The 19,746-nt window shown below is 40.4% G+C and overlaps 1 protein-coding gene and 1 pseudogene across 1 annotated transcript in view; both read left to right on the top strand.

Annotated features, from left to right (window-relative positions):
* Positions 1-2,878, top strand: part of SNX30 (sorting nexin family member 30) — a 55,207-nt gene extending 52,329 nt beyond the window's left edge. Inside the window, exon 9 of the mRNA XM_088460095.1 lies at positions 1,994-2,878. Coding sequence (XP_088316221.1) covers positions 1,994-2,053 — 60 coding nt within the window. The 3' untranslated portion in view covers positions 2,054-2,878. The remainder of the gene's footprint in view (positions 1-1,993) is intronic.
* A 7,007-nt stretch (positions 2,879-9,885) lies between these two features.
* LOC148462408 (uncharacterized) lies at positions 9,886-11,286 on the top strand (annotated as a pseudogene).
* Positions 11,287-19,746: the final 8,460 nt, after the last annotated feature.

Here is a 19,746-nt window from a genome sequence, read left to right as displayed (position 1 = left end):
TGGCAAACTCTAATCTGGTCTTCCTGTTTTTGTGGCTCACCAATGGTTTGCATCTTGTGGTGAACCCTCTATATTCACTCTTGTGAAGTCTTCTCTTGATTGTTGACTTTGACACATATACATCTACCTCCTGGAGAGTGTTCTTGATTTGGCCAACTGTTTTGAAGGGGTTTTTCTTCACCAGGGAAATAATTCTTTTGTCATCCACCACAGTTGTTTTCCGTGGTCTTCCGGGTCTTTTGGTGTTGCTGAGCTCTCCGGTGCGTTCTTTCTTTTTAAGAATGTTCCAAACAGTTGATTTGGCCACACCTAATGTTTTTGCTATCTCTTTGATGGGTTTATTTTGATTTTTCAGCCTAATGATGGCTTGCTTCTCTGATAGTGACAGCTCTTTGGATCTCATATTGAGAGTTGACAGCAACTGATTCCAAATGCAAATGTCACACCTAGAATCAACTCCAGACCTTTTACCTGCTTAATTGATAATGAAATAATGAGGGAATAGCCCACACCTGTCCATGAAATAGCTTTTGAGTTGATAGTCCCATTACTTTTGGCCCCTTAAAAAGTGGGAGGCACATATTGAAACTAGGGATGTGCAGGCTCGGATAGGTTCGAGTTTGCACGTGGAGTTCGGATTTTTCCCTCCAAAAAAACGGAACTCAGAACGAGGCAAAACGTCATCTTACATGGACGAACATCATCATTCCTGGTCTTTTGTCCAGGAATGATGATGTTCGTCCATGTAAGATGACGTTTTGCCTCGTTCTGAGTTCCGTTTTTTTGGAGGGAAAAATCCGAACTCCACGTGCAAACTCGAACCTATCCGAGCCTGCACATCCCTAATTGAAACTGTTGTAATTCCTACACTGTTCACCTGATTTGGATGTAATTACCCTCAAATTAAATCTGAAAGTCTGCAGTTAAATCACATCTTGTTTGTTTCATTTCAAAACCATTGTGGTTGTGAATAGAGGCCAAAATCTGAAAATTCTGTCAATGTCCCAATATTTATGGACCTGACTGTGTGTGTGTGTATGTATGTATATATATATATTTAAACTTTCTAAGTATAAAAAGTGCAGTTTTTCACCAAAGTACGCAACTTGCAATTCTTTTTTCCGGTAATTTATCATTAGGGGGGGTGTCCAAAGGGTCCTGAAATAAATACCCACATTTTTAGGCATAAATGGGGACTTTGCTTTTTTTTTTTTCTCCTGGCCTGCGATGGAGAAAACTTTTCTCCAATTTTTTTTCACCTGTTGCCGTTTTCGCATGTTTTTTTGTGAAAATTAAGCTTTTTTGGGGGGGGGGGTGAAAAATAGGTATTTTCGCCAATGGTGAAAAAAATGGCTGTTTTTGCCACTAATTGAATACGGCCTATAATTTGTAAACAAAGTTGGTAGAGTTTGTATAAATGACACAGTAAATTAATAGGGCTATTCATACATCTGGATTCTGGTTACAATCTCAGCGGGCGCCTGGTGTCTCCTTGCAGGCACCGGGGTTAGGTGTCCGGAGGAGGCGGAACTGGTTGTCTCCTCCGGTTCACTTTAACCCTGATGGCTGGGTGTGGGGGCCCAGGGATGATCGCCCCTGTCGCCCCCTCTTTAATCTGGCCCTGCTCACGTGACCAGTCACGCCACAAGGGGCTGTTTGACGTGACTGCAGCAAAGTTGAGTGAGGACACATCTGCATACCAGTTATCTACCTGATTAGAGCAGTGTTGTATCCCTTGCTTAGCTTTCTAAATGTGGCAAAATTACTTGTAGATGCAAGATGTGTAAAAGACAATATTGCTGATCTTCTATCATTTGGCGATGAAATGGATATTAAGTCACACTCCTTACGGTTATACAATAGCAAAATTCTATAAATTTAGCAGAGATTAGGTAAGTAAATTTAGATTAATTACTGTCTGGTTAGAAGTATTGTGAGTATAACATTAAGTCCTTGCATTGTGTAAACCACTTTTATTTTTCTTTCTCATTAGTGCCTTACAGCGTGGGAGTCCATTATACCGCTGCTGCAAGACAAACCAGAACCTAAGTGAAGATGGACTTGCACTTTGTTTGAAGTTACTAAATCTCACAATGCACAATTCACCATGCTGCGTGACTAGCAACCTGAAGGACCTTCACTAACATCTATTTTACAAAGCAAAATACCAAACATTATCTCTCCGTCATTCCCACATCCCTTTTCCTTTCATTTCTAAGTCTGTGTTGACTGTTCTTCTAGAAAAATACAAATCTAACAGCTGTTTTACCTGAGCCAGGGCTGAACGCATCTCCTTGGGAAAAGGGCATCCACCACTCCATTCTTATGGAGATTTTCACTTTCGTAACACTAAGCGAAAAATACTTCAACAAATGAACTTGCTGAGTACAGCTAAGATCTCACCACAGTGCAGCTTTCCACTGATTGTTCCACTGAGTGTATTTCCAGAAAAACATTCTTTCTAAAGAGTTTACTTCCTCTTTTTCTATGTACCGCGCAGAGAAGAAATATGAAGAAGTTTGTGTAGTGTCCAAACTTTTTTTTTTTTTGCCTTTATTCCTTAGAGAGGGATCCTAATGTTTGCATGACCTGTATTCTAATGTTGGCATGAAGTAGTTCCTCTTCAATGTTGTTTTTTTTCCCTGTGAGAAATGTAAAAACAGCTTGTTGTTGTTACTGCATATTGGAGCAATTTGAGAGGAAAAATTGTTTACACTGGGGCCTTATCTGAAGTGTACAAAGGGAACAACTGATCCAGACCCTTACTTTTTTATTTTATTTTTTTTGTTAATGTTTTTGAACGTCTGTGCAAAAAAACAAAACAAAAAGTAAAATAAATGTTTGACTTTTTTAAAATAATAAAGTACATTTGAAAGCGCTTTGTATTTGTTAACAGCTTTGCATAGTCTGCAGCATTTAGTAGCATATTCATTACCTAGACCAGAAACCAGCCTACAGCGATAATGCAGAACACCAGTTACTTTTCTGTAGTTGGGCAGAGGAAGAAATGTATCAGAACTAGTTACTCTGTGTATGTTAATGCAGCAGAGAAGAGTCTCGCATGAATAGTAGGTGTTAGAATTTACTAATTCAGACTACCCTTGCAAGTGTGTGTGTTTTTACCAGAAGCACAAATGAAATGAAACAGCTGATTTATTTCACACTTGTGGCAGAGACAGAGACCTCACAAACAGAATAATGGAGCATACACACGGTCAGATTTGTAAGATGAACGATTTTACCAAAGTTTTGAATGATTTGAACGATTTTTGACTGCATTAAAATGAATGGAATCGTTCAAGTCTGACTGCAAACACATCAGATGTCAGATATCGTTATCTGACAAACGGGAATGCGCATCGTTCATCGTCCATCGTTCAGGCATGTCAGATATGTCAGATTTTCCTTCAGATATGAACGACTGAACGATTTTTAAATCGTTATCGTTCAGATCTGAAGGAAAAATCTGACCGTGTGTATGCACCATAAGGATACTGATTACACAATATAACCGAGTCAAGATCTGACTTTCAGTGCATGATAACTAGATAGATAGCCAGCTTGGCTTGCAGAGCAGGATAACCAGATAGCAGGTTTGGCTGACAGTGCTGGATTACAACTCTGGCTTGCAGTTCAATTTGACAATTTAACAGACTTGGATTACAGTGCAGAAGGACAAAATAGCTGGCAGTGCAGTATAGCAGGCTTGGCTTGCATGACAGGATAATAACTTGGCTTGCAATTCAATATGACAAGATAACACTTGACTTACAGTGCAGTAGAACAAGATGGCAAGCTTTAGCTGGCAGTGCAGTATAGCAGGCTTGACTTGCAGCTCAAAATGAGAAGAGAACAGACTTGGCTTACAGTGCAGTGTAACAGGGTAGATAGCTTAGTCCACTTGTTGCATGAGCTAGGATCAGTCTTTGGTAGCATGAGCTGATGATCTGGCACGGAGTGCTCAGGAAGCTAGGTAATAAGCAGGAGTCACAGGTGCAGCTCGTTAGCCAATTGCCTTCAGCTGCAGAGAGACAACACATGGTGTGCTAGGAGCACCAGCAGAAGTGATACTGCGTGAATCAAGACCGGAATAGCACCACCACTGGAAGAAGAGTGCTATTGCCACAGATCATAACAGTAGGGAAATAACTTGAAAAAAAGTCTGCCTAAAAATCATGTCAAACATACTAGTGTTTTTTCTTTTTTTTCTTTTAGGTTTTCTTTAACTTGGTGACTAAAGTAATAGATGAGGGTGGAGCAGTGGATATAGTTTATTTTTATTATAGTAATGGTGCATACACACGGTCAGATTTTTCCTTCAGATCTGAACGATAACGATTTATAGGATAATGTGACATATCTGACATGCCTGGACGATGAATGATGCGCATTCCCGTTTGTCAGATAACGATATCTGACATCTGATGTGTTTGCAGTCAGACTTGGACGATTCCATTCATTTTAATGCAGTCAAAATCGTTCAATCGTTCAAATCATTCAAAACTTTGGTAAAATCGTTCATCTGACAAATCTGACCGTGTGTATGCTCCATAAGACATAACTTGAGACGGTTTTAATCAATGGTGAAAGTTTAGAGGAAGGGACGTTAACCAATGTAGTATCTTCTGGGTCTTGTTTTGTGTAATGTAGTTAGTTATTGGTAATCTCTCATGTGGACTATAAGGGAAAGTATTTTTGCTGCTGACACAAATATTTGTAACTGAGTGGGTAATTAAAAACAAAGTGACTGAGAGAAATGGAAGAATGGAGTAATATGAGGACTTTTAAATGTAATACATTGAAATGTGAAATAATGCATGCGGGACAGTACAATCAGAAACAGAATGAATGATGATGTCAGCAACAACAGAGTAAAGGGTCCATGGAGTTATAATTTCAGAAGATATAAAGGAAAACCAAGGGAAGGAACAAGGAAAGGCCAGCAAGATACTAACATTCAATTAGGAGTGATGTGCCCCCAAAAGTACCACATCAAGGGAGAGGCAGCGACAGGTAAATTTGAAGGAGCTTAATTGTACCGTTTTCTGTGCTGCAGATTTGTATAATTGTAGTAACACTCAGTCCGTTCTATAGCGTTTAATGGATAACCACCTAAAATGCTTCAGACTTTATTGGAATGGTATTTCCACACAAACATTGAATAGAAACATTTGCTTAATACTGTATAAATGGAAGTAAACCGAAACCTGCCTTTTAATGATACTTCACCTGAATGTCACACTGCAGATGAATTAAAATTCCGTACAATTTTCAGAGTTTTTCTTTTAAGAATGTAAAATGTTGCTGTTGCAATATACTCAATATATTAATAGCTAGGGTGGGACATCCCAAAGAGCAGAAGTAACAGCGGTGATGATATGTTTAAATATATGTAACATTTATTATTTGAATAATAATGTATTTGTTAAGGGGTGTGGCCTAACTGCCGAGGAAGCCAGATGCCTCTCCCTGTAGCTCCTGTAGCTCTACACAATATTGGAGCTTTACCGGGTGTCCTTGTTGCAATCTCTTCTGCTGGTGGCCCCTCTTTACTATCACAGCATTGGCTGTGGCTCACCTTTCTTAGTGTACATCTGGTTGCCACTCCTGTTTTCTGTGGAGGTGGCCTGTTGACAATTGCTCTGCCTTCAGGGCCTCTAGACCAGTGGTCAGGGAACAGGGGTAAATTACCCCACATGGGGTAAAAATGAAATTCCTGGGTGTAATAGACGGACAGCCGGGCATGCATATGAATCATTCTATAATAAGTGAGAGATTTGACCTCTTCCCATAATATGCACCAATATTTAAAGGGGTCAGACACCATTGTGGACAATAATGCCTCATCATCTTCTAGGCCGGGTGCCCTTTAGTGGCCGGCGCCCCTAGGAAGCTGCCTAAGCTTGTCTAGTGGAAGCGCCGGCAAGCTTAAAAAAATCTCTACTGAAACAGCTAGGGTTTTTTTAGTCTCTACTTCTACTTGAGCCATTGTTTTTAACCCTTCCACTACCTGACATGATGACTTATTCACTGACTTGAAGCCTGTGGGGATTTAAAAAAACGAGTGGTTCAAGTTGTAAAAGAGGCACAGTGCTGAGGAGCTAAAGTGACAACAATATAATTAAATGAACAGCACAAAATAGACTTTACTCTGTGTTGACCACTCCCCCTCTAGTGGCTGGCCTCACCTATGAAGTGTGACTATTAAATAACAAGACTGATGCTATAATTATGTTAAGTACGTTTTAATACAATTCCCTGCTATGTACTCCCATTCTGCATCCACACAACGCTGCATTCTTATTTTCCATTGGTTAAAGCCGTGCTGTAGCTCATCTGTCAGCTGTCTCAACAGCTCCGTTGTTTTAGTCTTTACCTCACTAACTGATGCAAAACGGGTTTCCTTGAGTACATTTTTGATTTTAGAGAAAAGAAAGAAGTCACACAGTGCTAGGTCTGTCGAGTATGGAGGGTGTTCTAGTTCTCCAATCTGTTTCTTGGCTAAAAACTGCTTCATGGAGAGAGCTGTGTGGGCTGGTGCGATGTCCTGATAGAGGATGAAACCATTCCTCTGGCCCCTTTGTTCTGAATCCTTCTCGCAAGTTGCTAGAACATTTTTGTATTAATGTTGATTCATCATTCAATAGTGAATTTGAACAATTTTCTAAATTTTTTCCACAAATTTCATTTGTTTTTGATGTGAAAGACCTTCCAAGAAGTTCATCATATTCGACAACCTCACGACCATCAATAATCTTTTGTGCCACTCAAACACATGTGCACGTGACACACAATCTGCTCATAAGCCACAGTTAGCATACGGTAAGATTTGGTGGGTGTTTTGTATAGTTTATCTAAAATTCTTAGGTTAACACATTGCTCTACGTTTGAACTAAGCATTTTTACAATGCACGGCAAAAACACAACTTCTTTAAACACTGTGACAGCAAACTATCCGTGTGAGTGGGGTGAAACTTGCAAAACCATTTTAGGATAGTTCAAGGTCAATGTTACCCCACTCGCTTTTAACTCGTGCAGTATGGTTTATTTTTTACAAGTACAGTCTCGTTATTTAATAGCCACACCTTTTAGGTGGTGGCTGACCATGCTCGTTTAGTGGACACACATTTTTTTTTCATGGACCCCTTCTATCACATTTTCCCAGTGGGCCCTTTAGACCACAAACACTAGCCACGACTAATAAATTAAGAAAAGTAGCTGGAGTGATTTGTACACCAACAAGTACCAGCCAGGCAGTGCTGTTTATAGTTACCATCATCGGTGCCCTTGCAAAAAAAAATAAAAAATAGGATGCTCACTATGTCAAGTGCGGTTAACAGGATAACCGCATCTAGGAACACAAGAATAATGGCAGGATGATACAAGGCCAGATGAGGGACTGTTATACACAAGTTGGGTACACCTGACTTGGATGTGGCTGAAATTATTTTCACACACATTACAACCGACAAATGCTACCAGTAGCGCCAGCCTCCATCTGAAAAAATTATTTATTACTTTGTGCTCTTCGCTAACAATTTATTGCTCATTTTGTAATATGGGTGGACTATGAAAATAAGCATGCCTTTAAGTAAACTGATATCCATCAATCAAAGGGATGAAGTACTAAATTCAAGCAGGCAAAGGATTATCACAATTTCTAGCTCATACATAAAATTTTTTATGTCTAAACAGCTAAAAAAATTTAAGGAAAAATACCTGAAATCCTGTATGCCACCAATAATTATGTACAGTCCTGATGTGTAGGAAAGAAACGTTTATAATTTTGATAAGAAATCAGCCATAAAATTAACACCAGTAGACAAGGGTGCAGGTTTCATTCATTAAACTATTTTGCAGTAGAAGTTATTTTAATAATAGAATGAGTTTAAACTGTCCTGAACAAGTGCAAATGGAACAAATATTGCTCAGAAGTGTCAATAGGTTTCCTATTGAGACCTCAAGTGTTTCAAAAGTACTATATAGCAATTATTACTAGTAGTATTATTTTTAGTTTATAAAGCACCAACCTAGGACTAGTGTACATTAAAAGTGTTGTGATACAAACAAATAACATACAATGACAAGAAACAAGCTAGCACAATCAAACTTACAATATAAAAGGTGTGTGGAAACCCTTGATACATAAGAGAAATAACTGTAGCTTTTGGCAGAGTAAAATATTTATTGATACAGCCACTGCTAATTCTCTGCATTAGCCGGTTAGTGGATACAGGTACTATGCTAGTGTTATCAAAAATTGTGCAACTGCATACTGTACATCATGGAGTGCTTATAGTGGCAAAATAAAGCATAGGAATAACTATACTAATCATACAGTATGTAAAATGCGTAAGACGTAATATGAAAAACTGTTATTAGCCACAGCTGGTAAAATACAAGATGTAGCAAGAGGTAGAGGGTCACCAATTTTGTCATACATTTTCCATTGGTTCCTATGTTTTAAAGAGTGTTTAGTTGCCTATTAAGGGCAGAGTATTACAATTGTAGTCACTTTCTTCTGAATATATGACGCAGTACATATTGTTTGTCGAAGTCAAATAATTGAGTATGATCGTTGCAATTATTATCTGATGATCTAGTCCTCTGTTGTCTGACAAAGGGTAAATCAGATGCTACTTTGCGTCGGCACAATCCAATGCGCACAACTGCGAACCACCAGGGTCTGACTGGCCCACAGGGGTACAGGGGAATCCCCCGGTGGGCCCTCTAGGGATCAGGTTTAAGACTGCATTTGAACTATACATATGTTACACTATATAAAATATATAATTTTTTAAGGGGACCAGTCCATGCACTCTCTAATGGTTCGCCAAGCCTCAGTGGAGGCTGGCCACACCCCTAAGCAATGGGCCCCTATCATTGCATGTCCCCAGTGGGCCCTTCATGCTCAGTCCGACACTGCCCACCACACACACACACTGATTCAAATAACGCACACACAATAGACTTATATGCTTACACATAGACGCTCGTATGAATCGAAAAGTGGATATGAAAGTGAACGTGTGTTTGTGATGTGAAAAGGTTATAGAGGAAACTCGGTAGGTGTCTGACGAGGCAAACTGCTACTGGGCCAGTATACAAAGCAGGTATATTGTGGTATGAAAAACCAGCGATAGTTTTTCGGTCCAACACCAAATAGTAATCGCAAAGTCCATTGATCAGTTAGGTTCTCTGGGGCAATGCGATCAGACCGCAAAGTTACGTAAACTGTGATTGTGACTTGGGTAGTTGTGGGGAGGAAATCACTGGCAAGGTTAAGTGTTATTGGAGCACTTAAATTCTACCAGGTGAGAGTAGCTCAAAGTAGGAAGCGAGCGGACGAAGCTTAGGTTAAGTTGGCCGCAAGCAGGATCAATAGCAATAGGCAGTTCTGCTCCTCGTTGTGTAAGCTGGAAACGGGAAGGAGTGCATGAACATAGCTCTTAGAAATTGTTCACCAGTCGAAATCTTCTAGTGAGAAGTTGCTAAGCATTCTCCAGAATGGGGGCTAAGCAAACGCTAGTAATGGTCGACTATGTGCTGCTCATGGAAGGGCCAACAGGGTCAGCAAGGTACATAATGTATACGAAGTATGGTGCGTATGCTACTGTGTACTGTGATGAATGGGTCAAGATGACCAAAGGATTTGTAAAATCTTTCCCTAAAATTGGCAGTTTCGATTTGGAGGTACTAAATAATGTAAGAAATAGCATATGTTTAGTCAAATCACTGAAGAAACGAGTAAAATACAATGTCTGTTTAAAGTTGTGGCAGCACGAGGGGAACACGTGGTTGAGTGGTGTACACGCGACGCAAAACAGCATCGTGCATGCTACGCAAGGGAGCATGTGCACAAAGCAAAATAGCGTCGCGCACGCGATGCAAAACAGCGTCGTGTATGTGCCGCATGGGAGTGTGTACGCACAGCAAGGTAGCGCTACCAAAGGTGAAAAGGATCACGAATGCGCACCTCCACCGCCCTATGCGGTTGAAGGTGAAGGTACAGCCGATGCCAAAAATAATAAAGATGTAACTAGTAATTTATACCCTGTACTAAGCAACTATAAAGATAATGTGTATGTAGAAGATGATGAACCCACAGTAATATCAGCCATTTCACATACTGTTAATCTGTTAGAGGCACCACAGAAACAAGTAAAGGAAGTGACCCCTCCAGTTGTAGCAGAAGAGGAGATGACCGAGGGTAGTGGAGTGTGTTGCAGTAAGAGACTTAACCTCCAGAGTACCGAAACCATAAGCCCTGTAGTTAACCCTGAACATAGTAATGTAGCAGGTATACATCCGGTCCGTACAATAACTATTCCCCATAGGAAACTGGATAGAGAGGGTTTAGTTCCCATGCGGGATATAACAATGCATTGTCCATGGATGAGAGCAGTTACATTCCATAAGGTCAGACTTTCCCGATCCTAGGAAAGAGTTAGCTAAGTGTCAGAAATTTGTTAAGGACTTAGGTAATGCCCATGAGCCAACTAATAAAGATTGGAGAGTGGTGTTAAGGGCATGTCTCCCTCCCAATACCGATGTGAAAAAGTTTATCACGGGTTGTATATTGGATGAAGATGTACCCTTAACTGACGAGGATAATCAGGCTAATATTCAATATATAGTCACACAATTGGCTGTATATTTTCCAGTGATAGTTAACTGGAGCAAGATCTTCACTATCAAAAAAAAAGATAGTGAATCTGCAGCAGACTATTTCACCAGGGTGCTGCAGACGATATCCCAGTACACTGGGATAGAAAATATAAAGGATGATATACACCACAGGGAGGTAGCTATAACAGTACTCATGGATGGTCTCAAAGATGCTCTAGAAACCAGGGTGCAAAAACCTCTCAGCCTAATTGGAGAGGAATTACTGTAGGTGCTCTTAGAGAGTCAGCAATAGACCATGATAAGAACATACTTAGGAAAAAAGAGACACAAAGCGAAATGTTACTGACTGTGAGCATTCAGGCATTAGAGGGTTCATATACACAGTCGCAAAACACATATTTCCCTGCACAATTACAAGATCTCAACACATATCAACCTGCACAGCCACAAAACACATACCAACCCCGAAGGTGTTATAATTGTGATAAAGTAGGACACATAAATAGGTTCTGTAAAGTGAAAAAGTGGGGACCACCTAGGAAAGGAACACCAAATTACACACAGAGAGGACACTCACATAATTCAGGAAACTTCCAACAATCACCTGCTCACATAGTGGCAGTGAATGCTCTTCTAGAGAGTGATAGTCAACGCTAGGGGTCAGGTCATACCTGTAGTCTACAGCCAGTCAGGTTAACTGAGAATACTAGGGAAGAACCTACAATGACAGTTGATATATCTGGTACTAAACATACTTTTCTTGTAGACACAGGGGCGACCAGATCCGTGTTTATTTCTCCATCTAATTTACAGATTACTAACAAGACAGTACCAGCAATGGGAGTAACTGGGAGAGTGCAGCATTATCCTCTAACCAAATCTGCAGAGGTTACTATCGGGCCGCTGCAAACCAAGCATTCCATTCTCCTGGCAGCGGTGGTTCCTACTAACCTGCTGGGATGGGATTTGTTGTGTAAAATAGGATGTGTCATTTACTGTACCTCTGATGGTATATTCCTAGATATCCCAGAGAAGGTTGTGCACGAGGTAAGGGATATATTGGACACTCCACAAAGGATAATGTTTCACTCTACCATTTTAGAACAAAGCTCATCCCAAGTAAATGAGATGTTATCTGAAATACCGGGTTCACTTTGGATCAAGGATGGACAGGACACTGGATTGATGGCAAATGTATCTCCTGTAATGGTAAATTTAAAAAGTGGCAGGCAAGCTCCAAAAATCCCTCAGTACCCGTTAAAACGAGAGGTAGAGTTAAGGGTTTATCCCATAATTGAGAGGTTGTTACAACAGGGGATTTTAATTTGTACAGCTAGCCCAGCCAATAGTCCCATTTTTCCAGTAAAGAAAGCATGTGGGAGGGGCTATAGATTAGTACAGGACCTTAGTAGTTGAGACCCAATTCCCCGTAGTGCCCAATCCAGCTGTCATCCTCATGCAGATCCCACCATCTGCAACCCACTTCACTGTCATTGATATATGTTCTGCCTTCTTCTCTGTCCCTCTGCACCCTGACTGTCAATATCTCTTTGCATTCACCTACAGAGGGGTACAATATACATGGACACGATTGCCACAGGGTTTCATAGATAGCCCCAGTATTTTCTCTCAGGCCTTACATGACTGTTTGCAATCTTTTCAACCAGACAATGGATCTGTTCTAATTCAATATGTAGACGATTTGTTGTGCTCTGATTCGTTTATGTCATGTTTAAAGGATACTAAACTGTTGTTACTTCATCTCTCACAAACAGGGTACAAGGTTGCAAAGGACAAATTACAGCCATGCCAGACTAAGGTTAAATACTTGGGACACTGTCTAACCCAGAGGCTATGACATTTGACGACTGACAGAATACAGGTCATACAGACCGTGACACTGCCGCAAAACCAGCAGCAAATCCATACTTTCTTGGACATGTGTGGATACTGCAGAACGTGGATCCCAGGTTTTTCTATTTTGGCATTACCATTGCTCATCCTCAAAACCCGACCATGTCACACACACTGAGGAAACAGAGCAGGCTTTCCTTAACCTTAAGGACAGTCTGATGAAAGCACCTGCATTGGGAATACCAGATTATGAAAAACCTTTTGATTTATATTGTACGGAGGCTGATGGCTGTGCAGCAGGTGTCCTCACACAAAAACATGGTGATGCTAGTAGACCTGTAGCATACTACAGTGCACAATTGGACACTGTGGCAAGATCACTCCCAATGTGTTTAAGAAGTGTAGCAGCAACTGCTCTTCTGGTCTATAAGAGTGAGGATGTAGTATTAGGACATGATATGATTGTTTATTTATCACATGCTGTATCTGCTTTGTTAAATTCTGCCCAAACCAGACATGTTTTTTCAGCTAGGTTCACGAAATGGGAACTAGCTCTAATGGCACCTGCAAATGTCACCATTAAATGGTGCACTTACCATATGTGCCTCAAGATGCACAAAGGGTGGAGGAGGTGAGTCACTGGTTGAAGGTGAGTTTTGCAGGTATAATAATACACATGATTGTATGGAGTATTTGAATCAGACCTTTACTGCAAGACCTGACATATGTGATACACCATTAGAAAATGTAGATTTGATGTTTTACACGGATGGGAGTTGTCATAGACAAACTGACACAGGAGAATTATGCACAGGTTATGCTGTTGTAGATAACAAGGATGTTGTAGAAGCCGAACCACTTGGTCCACCTCACTCAGCACAGGTGGCTGAACTGGTGGCATTTAGGAGAGTATGTGAGCTGGCAGAAGGTAAGTCAGCTAATATCTACACTGAGTCTAGGTACGCCTTCGGGATAGTACATGATTTTGGGGCTCTTTGGCGTCTGAGAAATTTTATGACAGCAGCAGGCACACCAGTCGCACACTCACACCACATAAAAGGACTCTTGACAGCGATCCAGTTACCAAAGGCAGTAGCTGTCATCAAATCTAAAGCCCATACCGGTGTCATTGGGCAATAACAGAGCAGACGAAGCTGCCAAGTGGGCAGCAGGGTTGCACATTAATTTAACAACTGATAAAGTGATGGTCTTCCAGACAATAGACATGCAAAATTTGTGTCCCCTACAGGAAAAGGCACTCTGGAAGTTGTAGGGATGTGGTCACGAGTCCTCTGGACTCTGGAGAGATGGACAAGGTAGGCCTGTGGCTCCCAGAGCATACTACCCAAACCTGGGTGAGGCAGCAAATGGTCTGACTCATTTGGGAAAACAAGGTATGTGCAAGTTGGTCAGAGCATATTGGTGTGCACCAGGCCTCTCTTCCCAAGCTGAGAAAAGGGCAATGTCCTGCCTAACCTGCTTGAGGAAAAATGTTGGGAAGACAAATATCAGCTGAGCCATCTCATATCCCTCCGACAGACGGTCCTTTTCAGGTAATACAAATTGGTTACTGTGAAATATCTTATAAAAATGAGTAAACAGCTGAAACAGCAGCAACAGAAATTGAAAATGTTATCACCTGATATGCCAGAAACAAACTGTCATGATGTTGAAACTGGAGAATTTGTTATGATCCGAAACTTCTTACGTTCAGGTTGTTTGACAGATCGGTGGGAAGGTCCATATCAAGTGTTACTGACAAGTACGACATCGTTGAAAGTAGCAGAGAGAGATACCTGGGTCCATTCCACTCACTGCAGAAAGGTCAATTACCCAGAGGAGATACAAGGCGGAGTCAAGACAGATAACGTGGACCTGTTGATTGCGAGCCTGTTCCAGGAGAGTTAGAGACTGCAGTGGAACATCTGAGCTAGGGAAATTTGCAGACCACTATTCCAGCAATGGAGTGGCGGGCTAGGTTGATGTTTCTGTTTCCTTCCAGGGTTCTCATCAACCTTATTTGTTTCAGGATTTTCTGAGAGGGAAGTTGATGGTGATATCGATGGAGTGGGGTCAGGAGAAGGAGCAATCAAACAATCAGGGCGGTATATGGCAAAACACAGTACAGTAATTGTTAAGAGATCTGTTATCCTAGAAACCTGGTGTCAATGTGAAGGGCTATTGTCAGAGGAATACTGTATGTGTGCCACCTGTGGATCCCTAAATGATGAAAAGTGCATCCAATGGTGCCAATCCAAGAATAGTCTGTATCTGGGTGAGATTCCTTTAGAGGATTATCATTCTTTAGTGGGTAAGGTCTTAAACCAGACTGAATGTTGAGTTTGCACTCATGTGCCTCAGAGACAACATAATGCAGGATTAGTACCATTCCTGGCAAATGTCTCTTAGATTCTTGAATTACAGGGGGGGAAAATGGTGGACAAGAAATTTAACATATCTAACCCCCATAATTTGAAGCTCCTCCAGTATCAGATAGATAGATCCCTGTTATGCTTAAATGTCACTAATTTCAACCAACCAGGAAATTGGGCGGTGACCGGGAACAATCAGACAATGACCTTTTCACACAGAGCTGATAATGAACCAATAGATTCTGAACTTGTACGCAAAAGTATTGTAACTGGGAGATACTTCAGGTACAGGTACACATGTAGTTATGTTAAAGTAATGGTTGGCAGAGTACCAATAGGGTACTATGCAGATATTATACAACCAGAAATGTGTACCAGTGAGATGGAGGAAAGAGGGGCAGGATCCTTCATCAGAATAATGTGTTCCATTATAATGATGTATTCTATTCCTTATATACTCCCAGATGATATGTATTTTATATGTGGAAGGAAAGCGTACAAGTGGCTTTCTCCGAGTTCTGCAGGTTTATGTTTTATTGGTAGAGTGTTACGAGAGGTTATGACCCTTACACATGGTGAAATGCTTGGTATCCATAAAAACACACCATCTCCATATCTTCATATGCAATATGAACACCGAGACAAAAGAAACATGAATCCTGGTGAAGTACATACAGCCACACAGTTGATTAGCGAAACAACTGGCTTCCAAATTTTGGTAGCATTAGATCCCACCAGGATCGCTCGGGGAACTTTAAATTTTAGATACATCCAAGACCTTGCTAAAATAATAGATAATATCACTGATATGTATGATGAAACTTTCAGGTATACAGGTAAAGAGCTACAAGCTTGTAAAAAGGAGTTAGTACAACATAGGCTAGTGCTAAACTATTTAACATCTATTACTGGTGGATATTGTGTGACTTTGGCCACCCAATTTGGTGTCAAGTGTTGCACATATGTTACCAATAGTACCAATGACCCCAAGGAAGTGATTGACCGGAAGATGGATGAAATTCTCCAGCTGAAATGGGAATTTCGAAAGAACCATAATTCCTCGCTAATTGAGACGGAGGAGAAGGTAGCAGAGTGGTTCTCATGGTTGAACCCTGTAAAATGGTTATCCGGTCTAGGAGAGTGGGCACAGGAAATGGTTGCTAGCATAGGTAAACTCCTTATCCTTATACTTGTTGTCATCTTGGTAATTGGTATATGGTCAGGTGTGTCTTTGCTGTGTTGAAGTGTGGAAAATGTACCACTAAGTTGAACAGTAAAAATGAAATCTTGATGGTGGTGATATGGGTACAAAGGTTGATAAAGAACTGCATTACAACCCTAACATTGAATGTGCCTACAGATAATAATATGCTAATAGGCTAAGTCAGGTATAATAATAATTATTGTAAATGCTACATTAAACATCCTAGATAATGTAGTCTCAATTCCCCCAGACTTCCTTTAGTTTGATGAGATCCCACATCCTACCCATAGTCCCGTATAGATCAGCTGAGTGCGTATAAAGGTTGTTCTACCCTCTTGAAATGCATTACTAATGGTTCAATGACCGACTTTTGTCACACCGTTTAGAACATTGAATAATGCATTATTATGCATAACTGGAAAGGTTAAGATCAGAAGATGATAGTTTTATGTTTGCTATCAAAGGGTGGACTGTGGAAGTCAAATAATTGTGTATGATAGTTTGCAATTATTATGACGATCTAGACGTCTGTTGTCTGACAAAGGGTAAATCGGATGCTACTTTGCATCTGCGCAATCCAATGCGCACAACTGCAAACCCACCACACACATACTGATTCACATAACGCACACACAATAGACTTATGCTTACACATAGATGCTCGTATTTTTAACCACATGCGTACACATAGACGCCCAGGTGCATCCTCATATACATGCATACAAAGATTTCCTACATCAATGCAAAGATGCACATATGCGAACGTATATGTATATAATGGTTCCTATTTACAATAAGTTAGTAAAGAGAGTTATTAAAGATCTTTGTAACAAGTAATTATGATGAAATGTACGTAAATAAGATCTAAGGTTTAGAATGTAGTAGACATGTCATGTTTGGTATTATATTAAATCACTGTTCATTTGCCGATCTCCGGTTCTATCGGCAAAGAGTTCGCATCATGCATCCACAAGTTATGAACTATAGAGAGTTATTGGTTAGAATGTTAACATTTTGTATGTAGTGTCTGTAGCCAGTTTAACCAGTTCTTCGGTGGGAAACTACACAAAGCAACTGTTGGAGAACTAGGACATACCCCTGATGACACCGTATGAACTAACCAATGAACGCGATGACCTGGAGCAAGGACCAATCGAATTATGCCAGCTTGTCTCTATTGTTCGATCTGTGACCTGTAAGGTATATAGGCTAGTGCTCTGGGACCATAAGGGAGAAATTTTCCCTTCTTAGATGACCACAGGCTTCAGGATTGATGACTGAGAACTGGAATTCAGAGCGCTAGCATATGTATCGGCTGTACCTTGTATTTTACTTGATTTTTGCGCTAATTGTTTAGATCACAGCGCGTTATACTTTTTCTTGTAAAAATATAACTTTTTGTGCTTTAGAACCACAATTAGATTGGAAAGCAATTATTTCAATTTAGCAACTTGCAGCGCTAAATAGCGACTATTAGGTATCCATATGTTATTGCACTAGGTTATGTTGCATGTGTGTGTTTATGAAGCTTGAAGAAGGAAATAAACTTTGTGACAGGTGCTGGTTTGTGCTGTTCACTGAAAACTGCTACATTTGTGTATTAAGAGTCTCCCTAAATATACATTCTGGAAGATTGTGTAATAAACTTAAAGACATAAAAGAAACATACATATATTTATACCCAAATAACTGCAATATTTTACACTATAAAGACTAAATACACTCATAGTTTCTGAGTCGGATGCAAACCAATCATCGATGTTAACGTTGTTGAGAGATTCTTTGATACTGCGCAAAAAATGTAGAAAACCCCGTCAGTGCATGCAACACCATGAGTATTTTCACAAAGGTGCTATTGCTATCTGCTCAAATTGTATCAGAAATCGAGCTGCAAAGTGATGGGCATTCATGAATGGTGGCTGGGAGGTGACCTGAAGTGAACACAAAAAAGTATGTCTCATGGGCGTGTTATGGAAGTGTCGAGGTTGTGTGAGTGAAAGTGGCCGCACTCTCAGATGCACATACCATACCACTTTCACAGAGGTCCTGTTCAGATGGAGAAATTGCATCTGTCATAGGGCTGGTGCAAGTGTCGATGGCACGCCAATGTTGGAATGTCAATAATTACCAGTGGTGTAATAGCGTGTAGAGAGGCTGAAAGTATGCGTCTCAGTGCTTGCACATTAAGGAGTACGCTAGTACACACCCTTGTATATGCAAACAATGTAAAGGAATACTAGAAAACAAAAAAGAAATGTTGGTTGACATTAGTGGACTTCATTACTTTTTGAGAAATACAGATCAGTCAATCCAATCAAAATCATATTAAATAAGGGTAGTGATTATAGTAATATGAATGATGAATATTGTTTTATATAGTTTTATCACAATTTGACAAAGGTGTAAGTGACTTAATTACCCACAAGGATACCTAGCTACCTACGTAATTGTTCTGCGATTGATACTTTTAAATTACAAGCAGATTCTATGTTTAGAGACATTGGGGTATATTTACTGAGGTGCGGGTTTTTAGAAGTGGTTTTGTTGCCCATAGCAACCAATCAGATTCTACTTAACATTTATCTAGCACCTTCTAGAAGGTAATAGCTAGAATCTGATTGGTTGCTATGGGCAACAAAACCACTTCTAAAAACCCGCACCTTAGTAAATATACCCCATTGGGCAACATTTACTAAGCGGCAGGTTCTAAACCCTGATGGTTTGGTGGCGGTTTTGCTAACTGCAGACTTACTAAGGGCAAAACCACCGTCAAAACAAATTTTTAGAGTGGAATAGAACAGGGTTGTCATTTAGAAACCGCTGCCAAACTGCCACCAAACCTCTGGGGTGTAGAACCCGCCGCTAAGTAAATTTTGGCCATTAAGTCAAGAGGATATCCAGCAACACTCTTACAAGAATTATATAATAAGGCAGTTGAATCTGTCAGTTAGGGAGTTTTGGACCTATTACCAAGCACAACATTATTTGGTCTTTGGCTTAGGTGATGCCCTTAAAACCTGCTTTATGTCCCTTTGAATCATGGCATGCGTCCAAGACTCCACTGGCATACTCCATTCAGCTGATTTATAAATTGCTGAATGAACACCACCATAAGGGTCTTCCCCTCTTTGTTCTCCAATAGCTGGAAGAATGTAGCCTATATTTTAGTGAGGCGGACTGGCTGAGGGTAATTTTTAAGTTCCCAAAGTGTGTGTTCTTGAAACTCGCTATAATTTTTTATCCTGATGGTACCGGTGCCCTTCTGTATTACATAGTGTTCCTTGGCTTATCAAATCTTTGTTGGAGGTATAGTCTCTCTCCAAGTTCTCCTTTCCATATTTGGTGGGAGTGCCCTGGCGTTACTCCCTTCTGGCAGTATGTCTTTACAGTTTCTCATTCTGTGACAGGCCCGGACACTCCAATAGATTTTAATTTCTGGCTGTTTAATTTTACTACCATACCAATCTCCAAATATAAAAAAATCTCTACTGAAGTAGCTATGGTTTTTTAGTCTCTACTTCTACTTGAGCCATTGTTTTTAAACCTTCCACTGCCTGACATGATGACTTATTCACTGACTGACTTGAAGCCAGTGGGGATTTAAAAAACGAGTAGTTCAAGTTGTAGAGGAGGCGCAGTGTTGAGGAGCTAAAGTGACAAGAATATAATTAAATGAACAGAACAAAA

The sequence above is a fragment of the Taudactylus pleione genome, unplaced genomic scaffold (assembly GCF_031769625.1).
Source record: "Taudactylus pleione unplaced genomic scaffold, aTauple2 ptg000967l, whole genome shotgun sequence".
NCBI lineage: Eukaryota > Metazoa > Chordata > Amphibia > Anura > Myobatrachidae > Taudactylus > Taudactylus pleione.
The sequence above is the reverse complement of the archived record's forward strand: the minus strand, read 5'-3'. Positions and strand labels throughout refer to the sequence as shown.